Source organism: Nematostella vectensis, chromosome 2 (genome assembly GCF_932526225.1).
Source record: "Nematostella vectensis chromosome 2, jaNemVect1.1, whole genome shotgun sequence".
Classification (NCBI taxonomy): Eukaryota; Metazoa; Cnidaria; class Anthozoa; order Actiniaria; family Edwardsiidae; genus Nematostella; species Nematostella vectensis.
The window spans coordinates 10,425,205-10,444,312 of record NC_064035.1 but is presented as its reverse complement, the minus strand read 5'-3'; the positions used below and the strand labels follow the sequence as shown (position 1 = coordinate 10,444,312).

Sequence of the window (19,108 nt, the reverse complement as noted above, 5' to 3'; positions counted from 1 at the left end):
GAGAGGTGTGATGCAGGGCTTGGGTTGGAGGGTGAGAAGCAGGGCTTGGATGGGAGGGTGAGGGGTGTGTGTGTAGCAGGGATTGGTTTAAAGTGTGAGGGACGTGAAGCAGGGCTTGGTTGAAAGGGCGAGGAATGTGAAGCAGAGCTTGTGAAAGGGGGTGAGGGGTGTGAAGCAGGGCTTGGTTGAGAGGGTAAGGGGTGTGTAGCAGGGCTTGGGTGAGAGGGTGAGGGATGTGTAGAAGGCTTGGGGGAGAGGGTGAAGGATGTGAAGCAGGGCTTGGGTAAGGGTTAGGGATGTGAAGCAAGGATTAGGTGGGAGGGTGTGGGGTATGAAACAAAACTTTTTTTACGAAATACCAGTAGATGTTTATATTTTACACGCTAGCATGTTTACACTCATCCATCGATGGTTTTTTTTCAATTTGTGCCTGCTCAGGGGCCGCAGTCTTGACCAGTAGACGAGGACCACATCATCCGCTTTCCATATCAAGCCCTGCGTTGGTTGTATTTAGTTTTTTTATATTTTTATATTGTGTTTCAGCGAGTGAAACTGATCTATTTACAAAAGTCATCAAAACAATATCACTAAAACTGGAGAACTCTATTAAGGACCACACTCGAAACCATAATTTACAGATTTTTAATGAATGGCACTTTCACGGTGACGAACAGTCAAAACCACGCGGAATAGTTAAGATAACTATCCAGGTTTATAAAAATACCTCTGATCTTTCAGATAAATACAATATTGTAGTTCGAACGCCTAACATCGAGCAGATGGAAATAGAATAAAAATAGCACTTTTAGGCGTCGGAACAGTGTTCCTTAACTCAAACCTTGCAATTGCATATTAAATAAACCAATCAGATACTATACATAAAAACACCTTTTACGGAAAATTGGCTCAGTTTTATTTATTACACTTGAGCGAAGTAATCGGCAAGATTTCACGTTACACACACTTTTTCGTATTTTATTAAACTTTCTAAGAACAAGCGTGCAAGTGCCTCTGTAATGTGTCTCTTTGACCCTAAAACGACGTTACCAAAGGTTCAGCGGTTATTATTACAGCTTGGTATCGTCTAATAAGGCTACGAACGCCACGATGTTGTTCTTCCGTACACGTTCTATTGTATATAAATACAAGCAAAATAATCGTGATAAGCTTTATAAAGCTGTTATTTGGGGTTATCTGGAAAACGATTTGAGTAATTATCCGTTACCCAATATACCATTGCTTACTGAACTAAAACAAGAACATAGAAACATCATGTTAGAAAAATGTACAACTTTTCTAGAGAATACCTCGGTAAAAAGTCTGTTGTTCGAGTTGTCGAGGATACAACTATGTGAACATTGCTTGAAGAGAAACAAAAATGACTCCGATCTATGAGGACTTTTGAGTTATTGAGTGTATGAGAGTTATAGAGGGTTTGGAGCACTCACCCAATAAAACAATCAGCGGCGTACCCAGGAGGGGGGCAAAAGGCCCTTTCAGGGCATTTTCTCCTGTATCTGAGATAATGTCTCATACATTTACTGTTTTTTTGGCTCCTAGAAGGAGGGGGCCCGGGCCCCCTTGGCCACCCCCTGGCTACGCCCCTGAAACTATTTACAAACTTAGGCAATGGCTATGTTGCAAACAAATTTCGCGTACCACTTTTTGAGAAATCACCCTTGGTCAACCCTTGCATAGATTAGTAACATAGGAGGGGATCTAGGGTTTCATAAAAAGGGGTGGGGGAGGGGCACCTCCGCATGGGCATCAATATATAAATGAAAGGGGAGGGAGGGGGGTATCGGCCCTTCTTGAACGCCCCCCTTGATCCGCCACTGTTAGTTACTCCGGTATCATAATAGATCATGCAGTTCTGTTAAAATAGGCCAATCCACTCGGGTGAAATCCCAGCACTTTAAATCCCGGCGAGAGGTGTGTCACATTGGAAATCGGCTCAAAGTAAAGCTTCTCCATATTGACGCCCAAGATAAACCGGGACATGCAATCAGTGTCATGTCGTCGATCCCAGATCTCGAACGTTCTTTCTGTCAAATAATTGAGTGAAAAATAGAGGCCTTGGTGGACTACTAAATTCAATCTATTTCCACGGAGAGCGATTTCCATTTGTGAAACAGTTGGGATGTCCTTTGTTACAAACTTGCCGATGAATGGAGCTGGATCCTGAGGTGTTAGTGGACCCTAGGAAACAATGTGTGTTGTCATACATCATTATCGTTATCCTCAATGTTCATTATTACCCACAACCTCCCCTAGGAAACAATGTGTGTTGTCATACATCATTATCGTTATCCTCAATGTTCATTATTACCCACAACCTCCATAAACACCACTATCATCAACGCCATTAAAATACGCCATTAAAATACCACCGCCTATAAATATCACCATCATCATCACCATTAATTCTACCGTCCATACCATTAATACCAATGCCCCTATAACCATCATCATCATTAATGTCACCGCCATAAAAAACATCAAACATCGTCATAATTAAAACCATCGCCCCACAGACATCATCATCATCATTATGCCACCGCAATAAAAATTCCAAGTATCATCAGCATTAATACCATCACCCCATAGACAGCACCATCATTGTCACCTCCACAAAATCATCAACATCTTTATCACTTTCATTAATCACCACCATCTTCACCAGCGTTATCATTCATGTCGTAATTACTCATGCCACGTTAGAAACGATAACACTTTACCTTGTCGGGGGTGGATAGCACCTCGTGAAACGCTGAAACAAGCTCCTTAAAATACTTCCCCGTGTCTTCCTGGATCCCTGTGGCGAATATATTGAGAGCTAGAGGGAAAACGTTAACTTTGTGAGAAAAAAAAACAATGCGAAGGCATGACAGTAGACAGCGCAGCCGAGGGGATGCCGTGGGTGTGTGTGAGGGGGTGGGGGGGGGGGGGGGGGGTAGGGGAACTTAATAATTCCTTAATTTTTTTTGTGATAAGAAGAATTCATATCCCATGTCTTTTGTCTAATTCCGACTCTACTTGCCTCTCGGACCCTGTTACCCTTTTAAGTTTTGTCTTTTCAGGAGTGTAGTGGTGGTGGGACTGCTACTTTTGTTTCTAAAATATCCTATAGCCCATCTTTTATAATAAATGGCCCTTGCAAAATGTTGTGATCTTTACCTAGCTGAAGTTCTGGAACAAGATGTATGTCGGACCAGTATCCATAGACATATCCATTCTTTTTGCGCAAGAGGTATCCATTAAAAAGGGTCATCTCCCACGGCATGCCAACTAGGTTTTTATCATCCGACAAGACAAAAGCTGTAACAAAAAGTTAAGTTAGCATGCCAACTAGGTTTTTATCATCTGACAAGACAAAAGCTGTAACTAAAAGTTGAGTTAGCATTCCAACTAGGTTTTTATCATCTGACAAGACAAAAGCTGTAACAAAAAGGTAAGTTAGCATGCCAACTAGGTTTTTATCATCCGACAAGACAAAAGCTGTAACAAAAAGTTAAGTTAGCATGCCAACTAGGTTTTTATCATCCGACAAGACAAAAGCTGTAACAAAAAGTTAAGTTAGCATGCCAACTAGGTTTTTATCATCCGACAAGACAAAAGCTGTAACAAAAAGTTAAGTTAGCGTGCCAACTAGGTTTTTATCATCCGACAAGACAAAAGCTGTAACAAAAAGTTAAGTTAGCATGCCAACTAGGTTTTTATCATCCGACAAGACAAAAGCTGTAACAAAAAGTTAAGTTAGCATGCCAACTAGGTTTTTATAATCTGACAAGACAAAAGCTGTAACTAAAAGTTGAGTTAGCATTCCAACTAGGTTTTTATCATCTGACAAGACAAAAGCTGTAACAAAAAGGTAAGTTAGCATGCCAACTAGGTTTTTATCATCCGACAAGACAAAAGCTGTAACAAAAAGTTAAGTTAGCATGCCAACTAGGTTTTTATCATCCGACAAGACAAAAGCTGTAACAAAAAGTTAAGTTAGCATGCCAACTAGGTTTTTATCATCCGACAAGACAAAAGCTGTAACAAAAAGTTAAGTTAGCGTGCCAACTAGGTTTTTATCATCCGACAAGACAAAAGCTGTAACAAAAAGTTAAGTTAGCATGCCAACTAGGTTTTTATCATCCGACAAGACAAAAGCTGTAACAAAAAGTTAAGTTAGCATGCCAACTAGGTTTTTATCATCTGACAAGACAAAAGCTGTAACTAAAAGTTAAGTTAGCATGCCAACTAGGTTTTTATTATCCGACAAGACAAAAGCTGTAACAAAAAGTTAAGTAAGCATGCCAACTAGGTTTTTATCATCCGACAAGACAAAAGCTGTAACAAAAAGTTAAGTTAGCATGCCAACTAGGTTTTTATCATCTGACAAGACAAAAGCTGTAACTAAAAGTTAAGTTTGCATGCCAACTAGGTTTTTATCATCTGACAAGTCAAAAGCTGTAACTAAAAGTTAAGTTAGCATGCCAACTAGGTTTTTATCATCTGACAAGACAAAAGCTGTAACAAAAAGGTAAGTTAGCATGCCAACTAGGTTTTTATCATCCGACAAGACAAAAGCTGTAACAAAAAGTTAAGTTAGCATGCCAACCATGTTTTTATCATCCGACAAGACAAAAGCTGTAACAAAAAGTTAAGTTAGCATGCCAACTAGGTTTTTATCATCCGACAAAACAAAAGCTGTAACAAAAAGTTAAGTCAGTCACAGGTTAGGTTAAATGAAATTGCAATTCGTGAAAAGATATTCGTGTTATGTAATTGACTATTTCATTTACTAAAACTTTAAAGCCATGTTAAAGCCGCTTGCTTTGTAACCAGTTTACTTCTGGTCGATTACGTAACAATCACCGACGGAAGGCGCGAAAAATATCAAATTTTTCTAAATTGTGTAAATGCAGTGTGACTATTGGAAGTTTCTTTGAGGCTGTGACTGATAATTAAGAGCGTATAGCCTGTTAAATAGCGCGGATTCTAATATATTCTTTTGTCTCTTGTCGGTTGAAATTTCCGTCGGCCCTCCGGAAGTAAACTGATAACAATACAGATTTAAGGATTTCATAATAATCCGCGCAGTGTGTCATACCGGGCGCAAAGAAATCGTGTGCAATTGCTTCTTCAAGAAAACCTTCGCCGCCAGAAAAAGACCGCAAAAGATCTAATTCAACCTGAAACAAAGAGAAAACCACGTCTTTAACATAACATAACATAACATGGAACCTGTCAAAGTAATGCTCCTAACGTCAAGTGCACGCTGGTATTTCAAAAATGTCTTTGTTAATACTAAAAATTAGATTGGCCAAGACACGTATCAAACAAAATGTTGCATTTTAGTTCAAGAGTAAATTATATTTTGTATAGCTTTTCAGATCAACTTATCCTGGAGAACCTTGTACCTTGTAAATACCTGGCAAGCAAAACAGCTATCATTCTTGCTTCTTCTGATTGGTTCACCACAGAAACAATTTTAATTGCCAGTTATCGTTCGCAGATAACGAGAGCGAGAATTTTCCTTCTTGTGAGATAATTTTGCAACCTTATCAAATAATGTGCTTTTATTTCTAGCACAAAGCCGCTGGGGCTTGCCAAGGCGGATGCGGGGGAGTATAAATAACATGTAAAATGTCTAACGGATTTTACGACCATTCAATAAGAAATTCGCTTTATGGCGACATAAGAGGTGCGCATGTCACTCAAAGGTTAGTACTTCATGTGTGACCACATGAAAGTCACTATCAATCCCAACTCCAACCCTACATGAAGTACTGACCGTGAGATCATCCATGACGTACTGACACATTTAGGGCCGTAGCAGGGGGTGAGGCCCTGGGGGCACAAGCTCCCCCAATATTTTCGAAAATTGTAAGGAAATGACCAGTAGGGGCGTGGCTGTGCCCCCAATAGTTTCTAAATCTTCCTGTATCGTGCCCCCCCTTCCCCCAATGATTCGAGCCCTGCTATGTATTCACCTGTTCAATATCAGCTAGTGATGTAAAGAGACCCGCCGCAGGGTCTAGCCAGCCCCAGTCCATCGGCGACTGCCGCTTGGAATACATGTACCCGGCGGGCACTCTTTCTTTCAGCCTAATGAAACAAATAGCGACTGTGACGCCAATTTATGCAGACGGGATAGGCCCCTGGTGAGGTAACTATTTTCAATTAAAAAACTGATGTATAGAGCTGGAAACGAATATCTGTATTACTGTATAGAAATAAATAAATCTGAAATGAATTATTTCGATAAAGTTATCATCGTCTATTGTGTATAATCTTCAATATCGAACCAGCCCTGAAACATCTAAACCTGTTTAACAAGTTTCAACTCGCTGTGGTGCAAATATAAACGCGGTGTTGGAAAGTACCAGGCTTTCTTTGAACCCGAATTTAAATCAATTTTCCCTCGAGTATGGGTGCGCCCTTGTGTCTAGAGAGGGGAGAGGATAAATCCATGTGAGACGCCATTTTCACGCCGTCCCCGACCTTGTCTGACTAGTATATCATCTAGAATATATAGAAGTAAGGTCTTACTTTGGCGTCAAGTGGAACGTTGAATCGTTCAGTTGGAGAGGGCGGAAAATGATATTTTCCATGATGGCATCGTACGATGAGTTCAACCAAGACGCTATACCCTGCCCCAGGAGTCCAGCACCTAGGTTGCTAATAAAAACGCGATGTCAGTACAAACGTCAAACGTGGTTTCAGTACAAACCTCAAAACACCGTCAAAACGTGGTGTCACTACAAACTTCAAAACGTGGTGTCACTATAAACGTCAAAACGTGGTGTCACTACAAATGTCAAAACGTGGTGTTACTACAAACGTCAAAACGTGGTGTTACTACAAACGTCAAAACGTGGTGTCAATACAAACGTCAAAACTTGGTGTCACTATAAACGTCAAAACGTGGTGTCACTACAAACGTCAAAAGGTGGTGTCACTATAAACGTCAAAACGTGGTGTCACTACAAATGTCAAAACGTGGTGTTACTACAAACGTCAAAACGTAGTGTCAATACAAACGTCAAAACGTGATGTCAGTACAAACATTAAAACATGGTGTCAGTGCAAACGTCAAACGTGGTTTCAGTACAAACCTCAAAACACCGTCAAAACGTGGTGTCACTACAAACTTCAAAACGTGGTGTCACTATAAACGTCAAAACGTGGTGTCACTACAAATGTCAAAACGTGGTGTTACTACAAACGTCAAAACGTGGTGTTACTACAAACGTCAAAACGTGGTGTCAATACAAACGTCAAAACTTGGTGTCACTATAAACGTCAAAACGTGGTGTCACTACAAACGTCAAAAGGTGGTGTCACTATAAACGTCAAAACGTGGTGTCACTACAATATCAAAACGTGGTGTTACTACAAACGTCAAAACGTAGTGTCAATACAAACGTCAAAACGTGATGTCAGTACAAACATTAAAACATGGTGTCAGTACAAACGTCAAAGCGTGGTGTCAGTACAAACGTCAAAACGTGGCATCACTACAAGCGATCCCTAACGTCAAAACGTGGTGTCACTACAAACGTCAAAACGTGGTGTCACTACAAGCGATACCTAACATCAAAACGTGGCGTAACTAAAAGTGTCCGAAACTAACCTTTACACTTCCAGAAAAAACAGCCCAAGTATAACAACCAAATATGCTTTTTTAATAAGTGCCAAGCTGTTTTCGACTTCCCAAAATGTTTGTATACCTATAATATGGTTTGCTCCCAGCCCTGACAACTTGTGAGAGGTGCTTGATTCTTTCCAAGATGACTGAGTGATTGTATGGGCATAAATTATAAGGAGTGTGTGGGGCGCATGGCGCCTCGCGTGGTAAGCCTGCCATATGAGTCAGCAATTGCCTGGAGACCAAGTTTACATATTAGAAACAATAAGCACGGTGTAGTTTGATGGAAGATTATTATTCAGTTATTAGGGTAATTTACCAGGGTAATTTAGTGATTAAGACCCCGTCCCCACGTATGTGGACGTTAACCGCCTTCTCTCCACACGTTTTTTTTTTTTTTTTTGGTAAATACGATTCGAAGACCCTTCATGCGCATTGTTTTACGAAAAAAAAAAGATCCGCTTTCAAAAGCCTTCAGATACACGGGGACGTGGTCTGGATTTCTTATAAGGGATGGCTGATAGTTGAAATCCAGACGCCGCCACTAGTCCGTTACCGCGCGCGTAGAACGTAAAAATAGGGAAAATGCCGTTCGAGATTTCCTGTCACGGACGTCAACGCCGTTTTTCAGCAATTCGTGAGCGCACGCGCTGTTTTTGATGCCGTTCGTGTTGACTTCTGAGGTGACCATGGTTATTGGAATGATTTTACGTATTTTGCGATTTTCTACAGTTGTGCAAAATCAAAATGAAAGGAAAGGCTTCTTTCTAGACGCAAAAGCAAGCGCAACATAAGTTGGAATCCATCAAGCACGAGCGCGATATCCTTAGTGATCATGGCAGAGACTCACCTGATGGTGGTGTTCTGTGAGTCGAAAGGGTTCTTTATGTGGAATTTCGGCTCATACAAGACAAAATCATCATCTAGAGTTTCTATTTTTCGTTCGTTGTACAGCTTAAAAACCATCAAGGCCTGCAATACAGAGAAGAGACAGTCACTCCCTTTTGTTCCTCGTTGTTGTAGTTATTGTGTTCTTGTAGTTGTTGTTGCTGTCAATGTTGTTGCTGTTGTTTATGCTGTTGCTGTTATTTGTGGTTGTTATTGTTAGCACTGCTATCGCTGCCGTGATGTAGTTGTTGTTACTGTTCAAGTTGTTGTTGCTGTTAAATCTGTTGTTGTTGGTGTTTTTATTGCTTCTACAATTATTGTTATTGTTGCTATTCATGTTGTTGCTGTTGTTATTGCTGATGCTGTTGTCGCTGACAGTGTTAATGTTGTTGTCATGTTTTCATAGTTGTTAACTATGTGGGAGTTGTACTTTGCTGTTTACTCTGCATTTATTTGTGACAGCAGGGGCCTTTCTTTGACCCTAAGGCCTCCAAAAGAGTTACATACATTGAAGACTTTGGTGATGCTGGCCACCGGGAATAAGCTGTGTTTATCGGGAGGTTTTGGACAGTCGACATCTTCGTCTAGAACCCCGTGAAAATGTCTCCAAATGACCCGATCCATGTAGACAACACTGGCGGAAGCAGATCTCTGCAATGTTACGATCGCATAATTTGTATTCAGCAGGAGCTTTAATATTCTCAAAGTTTACATTAAAATTTTTACTTCAGAGCGCAAGGAACCGACCTACATTCGGCACGTTTTCGAAGCTAACTGAATTCTATGCTATGCTATTCTTTTATTTCTGTAGCTAACTAAACAGCTTTAATCATTGTAAAATGTAATAGTCCCTCCAATAAAATCATTAGGAATAAAAGAGAGTATTATCTGGATTACATTTTCTTGAGTTATTGCTATGTTTTTAAAAATAAAAACAGAATAAAAGCAACATAACATTGTTATGCAAGTCGGACTAATAGACTTCAAGTTGAAACAACCGTCTGATGATAGAGGTGATGATAAGGAAGAATGGAAAAAATCCACATGGATCATGATCACCGCTTAATAGAAGGAAGGCATAAAGGTTTCGACCCTTGGGTATCCCAAGAAAAGCCCATACCAGGCGCGTACACAGTTATGCAGGGTGTCTCCTCCCCCCCCCCCCCCCCCCCCTTCGGCGACCAAATAGTGAGTAATTTCTTATCAAGGAATCTTCAAATACTATGCGTTTTCCATATGATACCTATGACTGTGCAACCCACCCCCCCCCCCCCCCACCCACCCCTCGTGCGAGCCTGTATATGCTCAAGTGGGCTGGGCAACTGATGATATTCCCCCTAGATAAAGATATAATATAAATCCTGTTTTAAAATTTGATGCCCTCCCCACGAATCAGAGCCCCCCTCCCCCCTAAAAAAGCAGCCGTTAAATAATGACCGTGACCCTTCCCTTATTTCTTTGACGCCTTATTTTTGGGAAAAGGTTAACATAAGATCATATTTGGTGGTATTGGTTGGGGTTGGGGCATGTTCAAGGTGATTAGATTCACTTCTCTCTGTGCTAAAAAGTACTCACAGATTTGTTCATCAGGCCTTCTATTTGATCGAGCACTTGTCTCACTGGGTTCGGTATCTCGTCAAACATTTTGGGCTGCGCACGATAATAGCAATGTGTAGGCATAGGCGTGGAACTCGATGCACCCTTTAAAGAGTAAATATATATGTTATTTATATATTATTTCAAATGACAAGATTTAAATGATGCACTTTTAATATGAAAAGAGATAAAAGACTACGTTTTGAACACGTTATTTTTCGCAAGCCTTGGATAAAACATATGACAATTTCTCAGAAAAAAAAGCTTGTTAAATCGACTCTGCCTTTTCTGAAGACGTTTCTTATTTCCCCTTCCTTCTTTGTGTTATGATAGTAAGAAATTTCATCACTAAATATAAATCAAATCCTTGGAAGAACCTTTTATCAAGCTCTAGTCGGCAAGCCAAGCTTTTTGCAAATAGAAAAGGCACAAAAGTTCTTAACGGGTGGTCCTAAGCGGACAGAAAGTGTATGGAGATAGCTTTTTATAACGAGGTTCTTAATAACGAGGTGGTCAGTGCTCAAGATTGCCATGAAGTCACGAGAAGTGTAAGGAAAGGTAAGGCCAGGGTCAAGAAGAGTTGAGTGGAAACACAAAGGCCAGATGTATGACGAAGTTCCTGCAGCATCCAGATTACATGCGTGATTGTACTGCGTTCGTGAGCCTTGTTATGATAATCGACGAGCAAGCAGGTGGCTTGAAATCAGATTGTCAAACAGCTCGAGACAAACTCTAAAAAGCAATTACTATAGCCCTAGCTGATATCACCGCTCTAAACTCAGGGAAGCCAATAAAGTGCTCGCCAACGAAGAATAGAAGGATTCGCCAAAATATCATCATGTTTGATTTACTTAGAATTAATCATCTTTTAATACCATTTTTTTATTATAATTAATAAAATGACCTGTGAAAAACGGCAATGTCATTGTAATTAAAGTAATGATGAGTAATGTATTGTTAGTTCTTTTATGAAATTATCGAATTAAAAGAAGTATTATCCTTATTGTTATTATATCATCATTGTGGCTATAATATCCCAAAAACTTCGGTCTCGTATGAGCTATTAGAGCGATGAATCTGTGGGAATCCATTAAAGTGCCTTAACTCGGAAAAGCCAATAAAGTGTAAGATTCTTGAAAGCTTCGCGATAGGTGATGTGCACTCACTGTTGACATAACTTCACTGCGTACAATCAGCATTAGGCCCTCGCGTTCCGTACGTCCTGATTGGTTTGTGTCAAGAACTAAAGTTTGATTGCAACGTGATTTCGCTTGTGTTTATCGATAATGCAGCCTAGTGTACGTCCGTAGATAGCTGTCAAGCCACTATGAGCTTAATTGAAGCGATTTCATACTGAGCAGTTTACTTCCGACCGCTTTGTTGTATGATTATTTTTCGAACAACTCCCATTGTCCTCGCCACCAAAAAAAGAACCCCATATTCCTCCAAAATAAGGACATTTATTTTGTGAAATGGTGAACATTGATTTTAGCCTCACGGATAGAAACGTTTGCCTTTAGTCTTAATTGATTTTAAGATTACATCTTTATCCTCATTCATATTTCTGTTTTGAACAAGTGGAGAGTTAAAACAACCGAAATGCTTTAAGGTATTTGTGAGCGCTCATTAAAACACGTCTCCGGAGCTTCTTTTAACCCTTAGAGGGGTGCTCAACAACTGCTTTGCTATCTTTACAACTAAAAAAGGGACGATAAATCTTAAAAAAAAAGTAAGGAGCAAAACAATACGTTTATCTGATACGTATATAAAAAAATCGACTGGCTTTGTTTCGGGAATATGTAGTAAAAAATAAGGTGTCGCCATATCGAAATCGATGGTGTAATTTTATAGTAGTGAAGAATATGAGAATGATAACATTGATGCTAACGTGTGGGTGTATACCACCCTTCTCGATACCCTTAAATCATGCACATAACTATAAAACTGTCTGAGCTGCTAAGGGGTAGTGTCTGAGGTCGTGAAGAGCGGCCGTTTCGCGGGGAACCAATAATCTGCGGCGGAATGCTCGAGCCTCGCGGTTGTCAGGATTGGCGGTGTGTGTGGGTTTGGATAAGAGCTGTCGCCAATAATCGTCTCCTTCATACAGCTCACGTTACGACACTTTGGATAGAGACCGTAGCCTACTGTAGTACTAATGACTCTGGTCGCCTACTCACCGTGGTGCACCGTTTGCTGTTGCATGTCGCACTCGAGAGTGAGCTGTCATCCCGGTAGAACGTCGACCGCCAAATGTACAGCCCCGTCATAATCAGCGCCAGAAGCACGAAGAATGCAAGTACGATCCACACTTGTCTCGCTTTTCTCGCCTGCCATGTTACCATCTTTCTTTCGCTAAGTTCATCTGGGAGGAAACCGATCGTACTTGCGCTGCTGGGGAATTGTGCCAGTGACGTCATGCTGACGCTATTAATCTGCCCGCCGCCGCTACCGTTGCTATTCGCATGCATATTTATCGAGAACAGGTGATGCGTGACTCAGTCGTCAAACAGATGGTGTCACGCAGTTTATGTGACAGGGATGGCGTGACCGCCTGGTTGAAGAAGCAATTGTACCCACTTAGATTAAAGGCAGGTCGAACTTGCCGACTTTCATGTGACAGCTATAGCGTGACCCGGTGGAAGATATCGCGTGCCCCAAATGATGTAACAGCTATAGCGTGATTCAGTGGAACATATCGCGTGCCCCAATTAATGTGATAGCTATAGCGTGACTTGGTGGCGGTTGCGTGACACAACTGATGTGACAGCTATAGCGCGACTTGGTGGCGGTTGCGTGACACAACTGATGTGAAAGCTATAGCGTGACTTGGTGGCAGTTGCGTGACACAACTGATGTGACAGCTATAGCGTGACTTGGTGGCAGTCTCGTGACACAACTGTCGTTACGATAGTTTGCTGTTGTTTGGCTGCTAGTTCCGATGTTTAGCCAGCGAATTTAATGTAATCTGAAGATGAAAGCAAAATGGTTGAAAGTGAATCAAAAGCTCTAACTAGGATAGGCGTGGTCGTTTTGCATTAATCTCTTATACTTTGTAATAGTAATTATAAAAGTCTTTTCGGAAATTCCCACAGGCGCGAGATATACTTTGCAATTGTTCTCTAATTATTTGTGCAGAGCAAGCTCTAATCCCTGATCACGAATTTGCTTGCGATTCAATGTTTTTTTTTTCCTATCATATTTGATTGCAGTTTTTTTGTAGCTTTTAGCATGCGCACAATGCTTACAAAAGAATATTTGGTAGCATTATGTTCGCAAAAGTAGGCCTGGAAGCAATTTATCAAACCTGAAACTTTGAAACATGTCTAAGGATGATCCCTTGGCCTCTTATCACGCCCACGAGTGCTTTAGTTTCTATCACCATCTGCCGATGATAATGGAGCTGACTTATTCTCAAAAGTAACCACAAAAAAGATGATACAGGCTTCCGTAGAGTAGTTTCCCATTCAAAGTTCAAATACATACCGTAATCAATAGAAGCCGAGTTTCCACTTTGCCGCGACTGATTCTCAAGTTGTTGCACTAGCCGTGGCAGTCAAGAACTCCCCCTCCCGCTCAGCCTAAATCAATCGAACGTTCGGTAATCGAACCTAATCGAACTTTAATCGATAGATTGATTCGCGATTGGTTATCGGTAATCGAAAAAAATCGAACTCATATATTTTTTATTGCAATCTAACAAAATCGACCCTTCGTGAATAAACCCGAAGAGGGTCGGAAATCGACAATCAAAAAAGTTGGGTTCGATTTTGTTCGATTATTGCCGAACTAACCGCGAATCAAAGTTTGATTGTTTTCTTTGCACATTTTATGATCGGATTTGTTTGATTGATTACGCCGAAACGCGAATCAAAGTTCCATTGTTTTCTTTGCACATTTTATGATCGGATTTGATCGATTGATTACGCCGAAACTAATTTCTGTGTTTTACTATTTCGTACCGAAGCTGCCAGCAAATCGTATCCCCCCGAATCTTTTGACCTGAGTTGCTAGAGCACCAAAGCCTATGATTATTCCATGTCCCCAGCATTTAAGCCGTTGTTGATTTTGTTGTTTGCTTGGCTTAACTCGTTTCCTTAGCATATGTCTTTGAGCACGCGGTTTATAAAGCGACTAAATCCAAACTAAAGGTCGCGGGGATAATCGACATGGAGTCGACATGAAACTTTTCCGTAAGATGGCTGGTAATACAAGGTCCAGGGAGAAGAACTAATCTTAGAGATAAGAATGTCACTCACCGTATCAGGGAAGCTAAGCCGCAATGTATCACAGATTCAAATCGCATCGCCATAAGGCAGTTCAAGGACAAATCAAGCAGCAGTCATTCGATACTTATCAGAGTGTCGGGTCAGCAATGAAAAGCACTTGCAACAATTTATTAATTGATTCATTATCTAGAACAACAGTCGATGAATGATCCGCACCAAACCACCCAAAAAGCCTCTGCTTAGACCGCGTCCCCACGTATCCGTTTTCGTTTGAAAACGCAACTTTTTTGTTACGGATACGGGTATCGTCCACACGGAAACGCAAAAACGTTTACTGGAAACGGAGCGATTTGAATACGGTATCTACAGTGGAACAATTTGACAACGATAACCTATCGGTGCCGTGGGGATGGACAAAAACGGAACCTTTCGAAAACGAAGGCGTGATAACTCAGGTCCAGTCCACTTGGCTTGAACTTGTTATCGTTTTCGTATCGTTCCTGCGTTTTCAAAATGAAAACGCTTCGTGTGGACGCGGAACAAAAAGGTTGCGTTTTCAAACGAAAATGTATACGTGGGGACAGGGTCTTATTCTCGGTGGGAAAACCATCTCTAATCCGATTTCGCATCCTCTGAAATTTTACCCTTCGCTTGCACGGTGATACCTTAGTGTGACGTGGAATGTCCCGCATTACTGAATAAAACCACACGACGCCGACCACTATGGTGGCCGATCGCTGCCGTTCGATTTCTTTATTTTCTTGGAGGACAAACCACATTTTTTTCATCCAAATAAAATGTAAAGTAAAAATAATTTAAAAGCGGAATCGATGTTAAATGCAAACTAAATTGTAAAACCAAAACAATTTCAAAGCGAAATCAAAGTTAAAACCAAAATGAATTGTTAAACAAAGTATTCTGAAAGCGAAATCGAATCTAAAAGCAAACTTAATTGTAAACAAAAACAATTTGAAAGCGAAATCTAAATTTAAAGCAAACTAGATTGTAAAACAAAAACAATTTGAAAACGAAATCAATGTTAAAAAAATGATTGTAAAATCTCGTCGGCCTATTGCTGCCATAGTTTCCCATGGTGCACATCGGCCATAAGCATAATGAAAAGCGAGGAGTACAGACTATATTCTTCTAAACACTTATTCGAGAGAACCCTTTCTTAGAGATCTGGCCTATTGGGCCTTGTTTTTGTCCCTAGAGAAACATTGCAAGGGAGCACGACAACGAAAATTTTTTTGGTTTGGATCGGATATTCGTACTAAGACGTAGGGGCCTAAAGTGGTGTGGTAGTGAGGTGGGTGTGATCATATGGTATGGTGATGATGGAGGGTGATGGTGAAGAATGGCTAGTAAGGTAATGTAGAGTGGAGATAGTAGTAATGTAATAACGGTGAAAAGGTGGATAGGTTAGACTAGTAGGTGGTGGAGGGTGGTGAAAAGATAAAGTGGGACTATAGAATAGGTTGTGGTAGTGTGTGGTGGGTAGGTGAAAAAGAAAAAAAATAATACTAATATGGTGTGGTATGGAGATGGCTAATGGCTGTGTTGGTGGGGAAAAATTGGTACGGTGTATAAGTAAGAGTGGTGGTGAGGGAGATGTGGAGCAGATAAGGCTTATAATTTAGCGTGATGGGTCTGTGTATGTTAAAATGGTAGTGGTGCGGAGGTCGATTTAAAATTTGTGAGGTTATGGTGTAAATGTGGGTGATAATATATCGTTATGAGAGAGTGAGTGAGTGTGGTATTGTAGTATATAGGAAGGCGGTGATAGAAGATGAAGATGGTGATAGGTTGAGATAAGTAGATGGAGAGGTGGTTGTGTAGCGAATGGTGAAACTTAGTTTATGTTTGTGAAGTTGCAGTGTGAAAGAAGGGAAAGGGGTGATAGGGTTATCAGGTTATGTTCGGGTGGTTAAGATTATGGATTATGAGACAACGAGTTAAGGTTGTTATAAGAGATGGGATTGATAATAAAACGACATGAGAGTTATGAATAAAGTTTTTTTTTTGTTGAGTGGAGAAAGTAGTTAAAGCAGTTAAAATCGGTAACTTGTGGCGAGTGTTGTGTAGCGGATGCGAAGAGGTGATGGCGGCATAAGTGAAATCTGATGAAGGGGAAGTGTGTTGTGTGTAGGGTAGGGAAGTAATATGTAGGATAAGAGAAAGAAAAGTGTTTAGATTGTAGAGAGGAAATGGTGAGCGGTAATGGAGAGGGTGAGGTATGTGTGGAGGTATGTATCTAATGAAGTGTGTAAGTGGTATGATTGACAGGTGAAAATAAATAATAATAGAGATTAAATGAGTGTTGCGAAAACGCCGAGAAAAAATATGAAATACTGTAGCGTTGAAAGGAAGTATTGCGGACAATGGAAAATAATGCTAGTAAAACGGCGAGAAGAAGATGAAGTAGGGGCGCGGGAGGCGACAAAGGGAGCGCGGTGAGAGTGAAGATGACGCTGAAACGTTAACAAGACAGGAAGGATAGTTTACCCTAGATGAAGCGATAATCGGTGGTAAGAGATAAGGGGAAAAGGCAAAGGCATGAAGAAAACAACCGGCATGTATATGTAAAATAAACATAACAAAATAAAACCAATAAGACAAAAGAGTGTAGATTTCAAAGAGCTCTGCGAAATGTAAAACTAAAGGCATATAACGCCAACAAAGACTTCTCATCAGGGGGCGAGGTCTATTGGTTGGTCATATACGAACCTGGAGAATAAAGCGGGGAGACTTAGGGGAAAGCTAGGGGAAAAGCGGCGATGATGGTGGGAGTAAAAAGGGGAAAAAACTAGGGAGACGATTCATATATGAAGCGTGTTTCGAATGATAAGGCCCTCATCACCTGCCCCTACACGCTCGTTAGTAATGCCTGTAGTGAAGCGTGGTGCATGCAATGGCCAAACCTGTGTAGCGCCTGGCTCCGGCTGAGTACATGGCTTGGTCTGAAAAGGAGAAAGTAGCGCGCAGGGGAATGAGGTAAAGAGAAAAAAAGTGGATAGAGTCTAAGATAGGAGGGGGAAGTGTGTGGTGGACAAAATGGTGCATGTGATGGTCCTGGCTAGCGGCTGTATGTGGTGGACTAAATGATAAATAAGTGTGGGAACTTATGCATGTAGCGGGAAGGGGAGAGAATATGGGTGTCGTGATGTGGTGGGTAGTATATAGAATGTGTGGAAAGGAGGGTGTACATACCCGAGATGTGTATTGGCGGAGCTTAGATTGCGTGTCTTGGAGGTATTCCGTATGCAGCGAAGTGAGGGGTTATGAGGGGATTGCGCTAGTGGTTATACGAGTATTAGATAAAAATAGATATCGCTGTTTCCGGTTCCGGTTATTATACATCCGGGTATTTATTAACTTGGTTGCGGTTTGGTTTACAAAATTGGCAAAATATGGAGGATGAATACAATGAATGGCTATATTATTGTACGGGAATATTTTGGAAGTGTTCTGTGCTAGATAGGATGACGGGGTGGCATACAGTGCGCGGGTTCTTGGAGTGGTGTTTGATAACCACCTCACCTTGGAACCTCATGTCGAGCACTTATGCAAAAAGATTAATAGCCGCATATCCCTACTACGCCGTATTGCTCCCTTCCTGACACCAGCTGGTGCAATACATTACTACAATGCCTGTATTCATAGTCAGTTCCTCTACTGTGCTAGCGTTTGGGGCAACTGCTCACAAACCCTCCAGCTTTTACTTCTACGCTCTCAGAAGCGCGCTGCGCGCACTATTTTGTCTGCAGATTTTCCCGTCCCGTCTGTTTCGCTCTTTTCTCGTCTAAACTGGCTCCCCATTTGTGATTTGATAAAGCAAAGGAAATTATTGACTCTTTTTTAAATCCTTATTAATCCGGATTCCCCTCTTTGTCTGCGTTCAAAGTTTTCTTTTGTTTCGCATGAACGGAGAACGAGATCGTCGACTTCACACAATCTCGTGCTCCCCCAGCCCAGGACTGATGCTGGCAAACGCACCTTTTCCTTTTCTGCAGTTTCTCTTTTTAACCTTCTACCCCCAGCCTTAAACAACTTGCTGACTCCCGTATTTTAAATCCCAATCAACTACAAAATGTTACAAGTATTGCTAAGAAAAAAGTCCGTGATATTTTCCACTCTCACCTTAACTTAGTATCTCACTTAGAACAACTTTTTTGCCATACATGCCGTTTTTATATAGACTGCCACTGTTACTTTTCCTAAAACCGGTTATCCATTCTCATGTTAATTGTTATTGCATGTTAATTAATGTTTGTCTGTTTGTTCTTGTTTCTATGTTGACGTCTACCTGTTTTTGTAGTTAGTTTTGTAGTTAGTTTTTAGTTGCTTTATCAAGATGTAGTATTAGTGATGTCTTGTATAGTTTAATTTCCAAGTTTCCCCTTTGTATTTCCGTAAATGTCTAACATAGTTTTTTATTATTATCATAGGTACTTAGATATAGGGAGGGCCATATATTATAAAACTGTAAAAGGTTAATATGAAACCCTCGTTAAATAAAGTTTATTGTATTGTATTGTATTGTATTGGATAGAGTGTTGGTGAGGAGCCAGGTGAGGATATTTAGGGCAGTAGCGTGTGTTACGTAGGAGTCTCGTGGTAGTTCCCCTACGGTCACTCTTGAGGCCGGTATGCCTATAGCTGGAGATGGTGGCTTGTTGTCGATGGATCGGGAATGTACTTCTGTAGAAGGACTGTTTTTACTGGTGTGGATATGCTGTGTGGTACAGGAGACTCG

General features: G+C 40.9%; 1 protein-coding gene across 3 annotated transcripts; it reads right to left on the bottom strand.

The window, feature by feature from the left end:
* Window positions 1-889: 889 nt before the first annotated feature.
* LOC116604228 (putative beta-lactamase-like 1) lies at window positions 890-17,653 on the bottom strand. Of its 3 annotated transcripts, XM_048723197.1 has the most exons (14): window positions 17,563-17,621; window positions 17,274-17,312; window positions 13,610-13,704; window positions 12,304-13,091; window positions 10,106-10,231; window positions 9,038-9,181; window positions 8,493-8,614; window positions 7,725-7,877; window positions 6,544-6,672; window positions 5,985-6,099; window positions 5,102-5,183; window positions 3,178-3,318; window positions 2,739-2,836; window positions 890-2,199 (listed from the first exon to the last, which is right to left on the bottom strand). In XM_048723197.1, exons 4-14 carry the CDS (start codon window positions 12,592-12,594, stop codon window positions 1,864-1,866), a joined length of 1,737 nt encoding a protein of 578 aa, XP_048579154.1. In that variant the 5' UTR covers window positions 12,595-13,091; window positions 13,610-13,704; window positions 17,274-17,312; window positions 17,563-17,621; the 3' UTR covers window positions 890-1,863. The 3 variants fall into 3 exon arrangements, with proteins under 3 accessions (XP_048579154.1, XP_048579153.1, XP_048579156.1); XM_048723196.1 differs by lacking the exon at window positions 13,610-13,704 and having other exon boundaries at window positions 17,563-17,653; XM_048723199.1 differs by lacking the exons at window positions 13,610-13,704; window positions 17,274-17,312; window positions 17,563-17,621 and adding an exon at window positions 14,383-14,594.
* Window positions 17,654-19,108: the final 1,455 nt, after the last annotated feature.

Bases quoted from the DNA above. Each gene is read 5' to 3' on its own strand.
- LOC116604228 (XM_048723196.1), bottom strand. From the start codon at position 12,594: ATGCATGCGAATAGCAACGGTAGCGGCGGCGGGCAGATTAATAGCGTC. The intron at 6,100-6,543 runs GTAAGACCTTAC...TTGTTTCATTAG, and splicing joins ACGTTCCACTTGACGCCAAA to GCTGAAAGAAAGAGTGCCCG. The intron at 5,184-5,984 runs GTGAATACATAG...TCTTTGTTTCAG, and splicing joins CACTAGCTGATATTGAACAG to GTTGAATTAGATCTTTTGCG.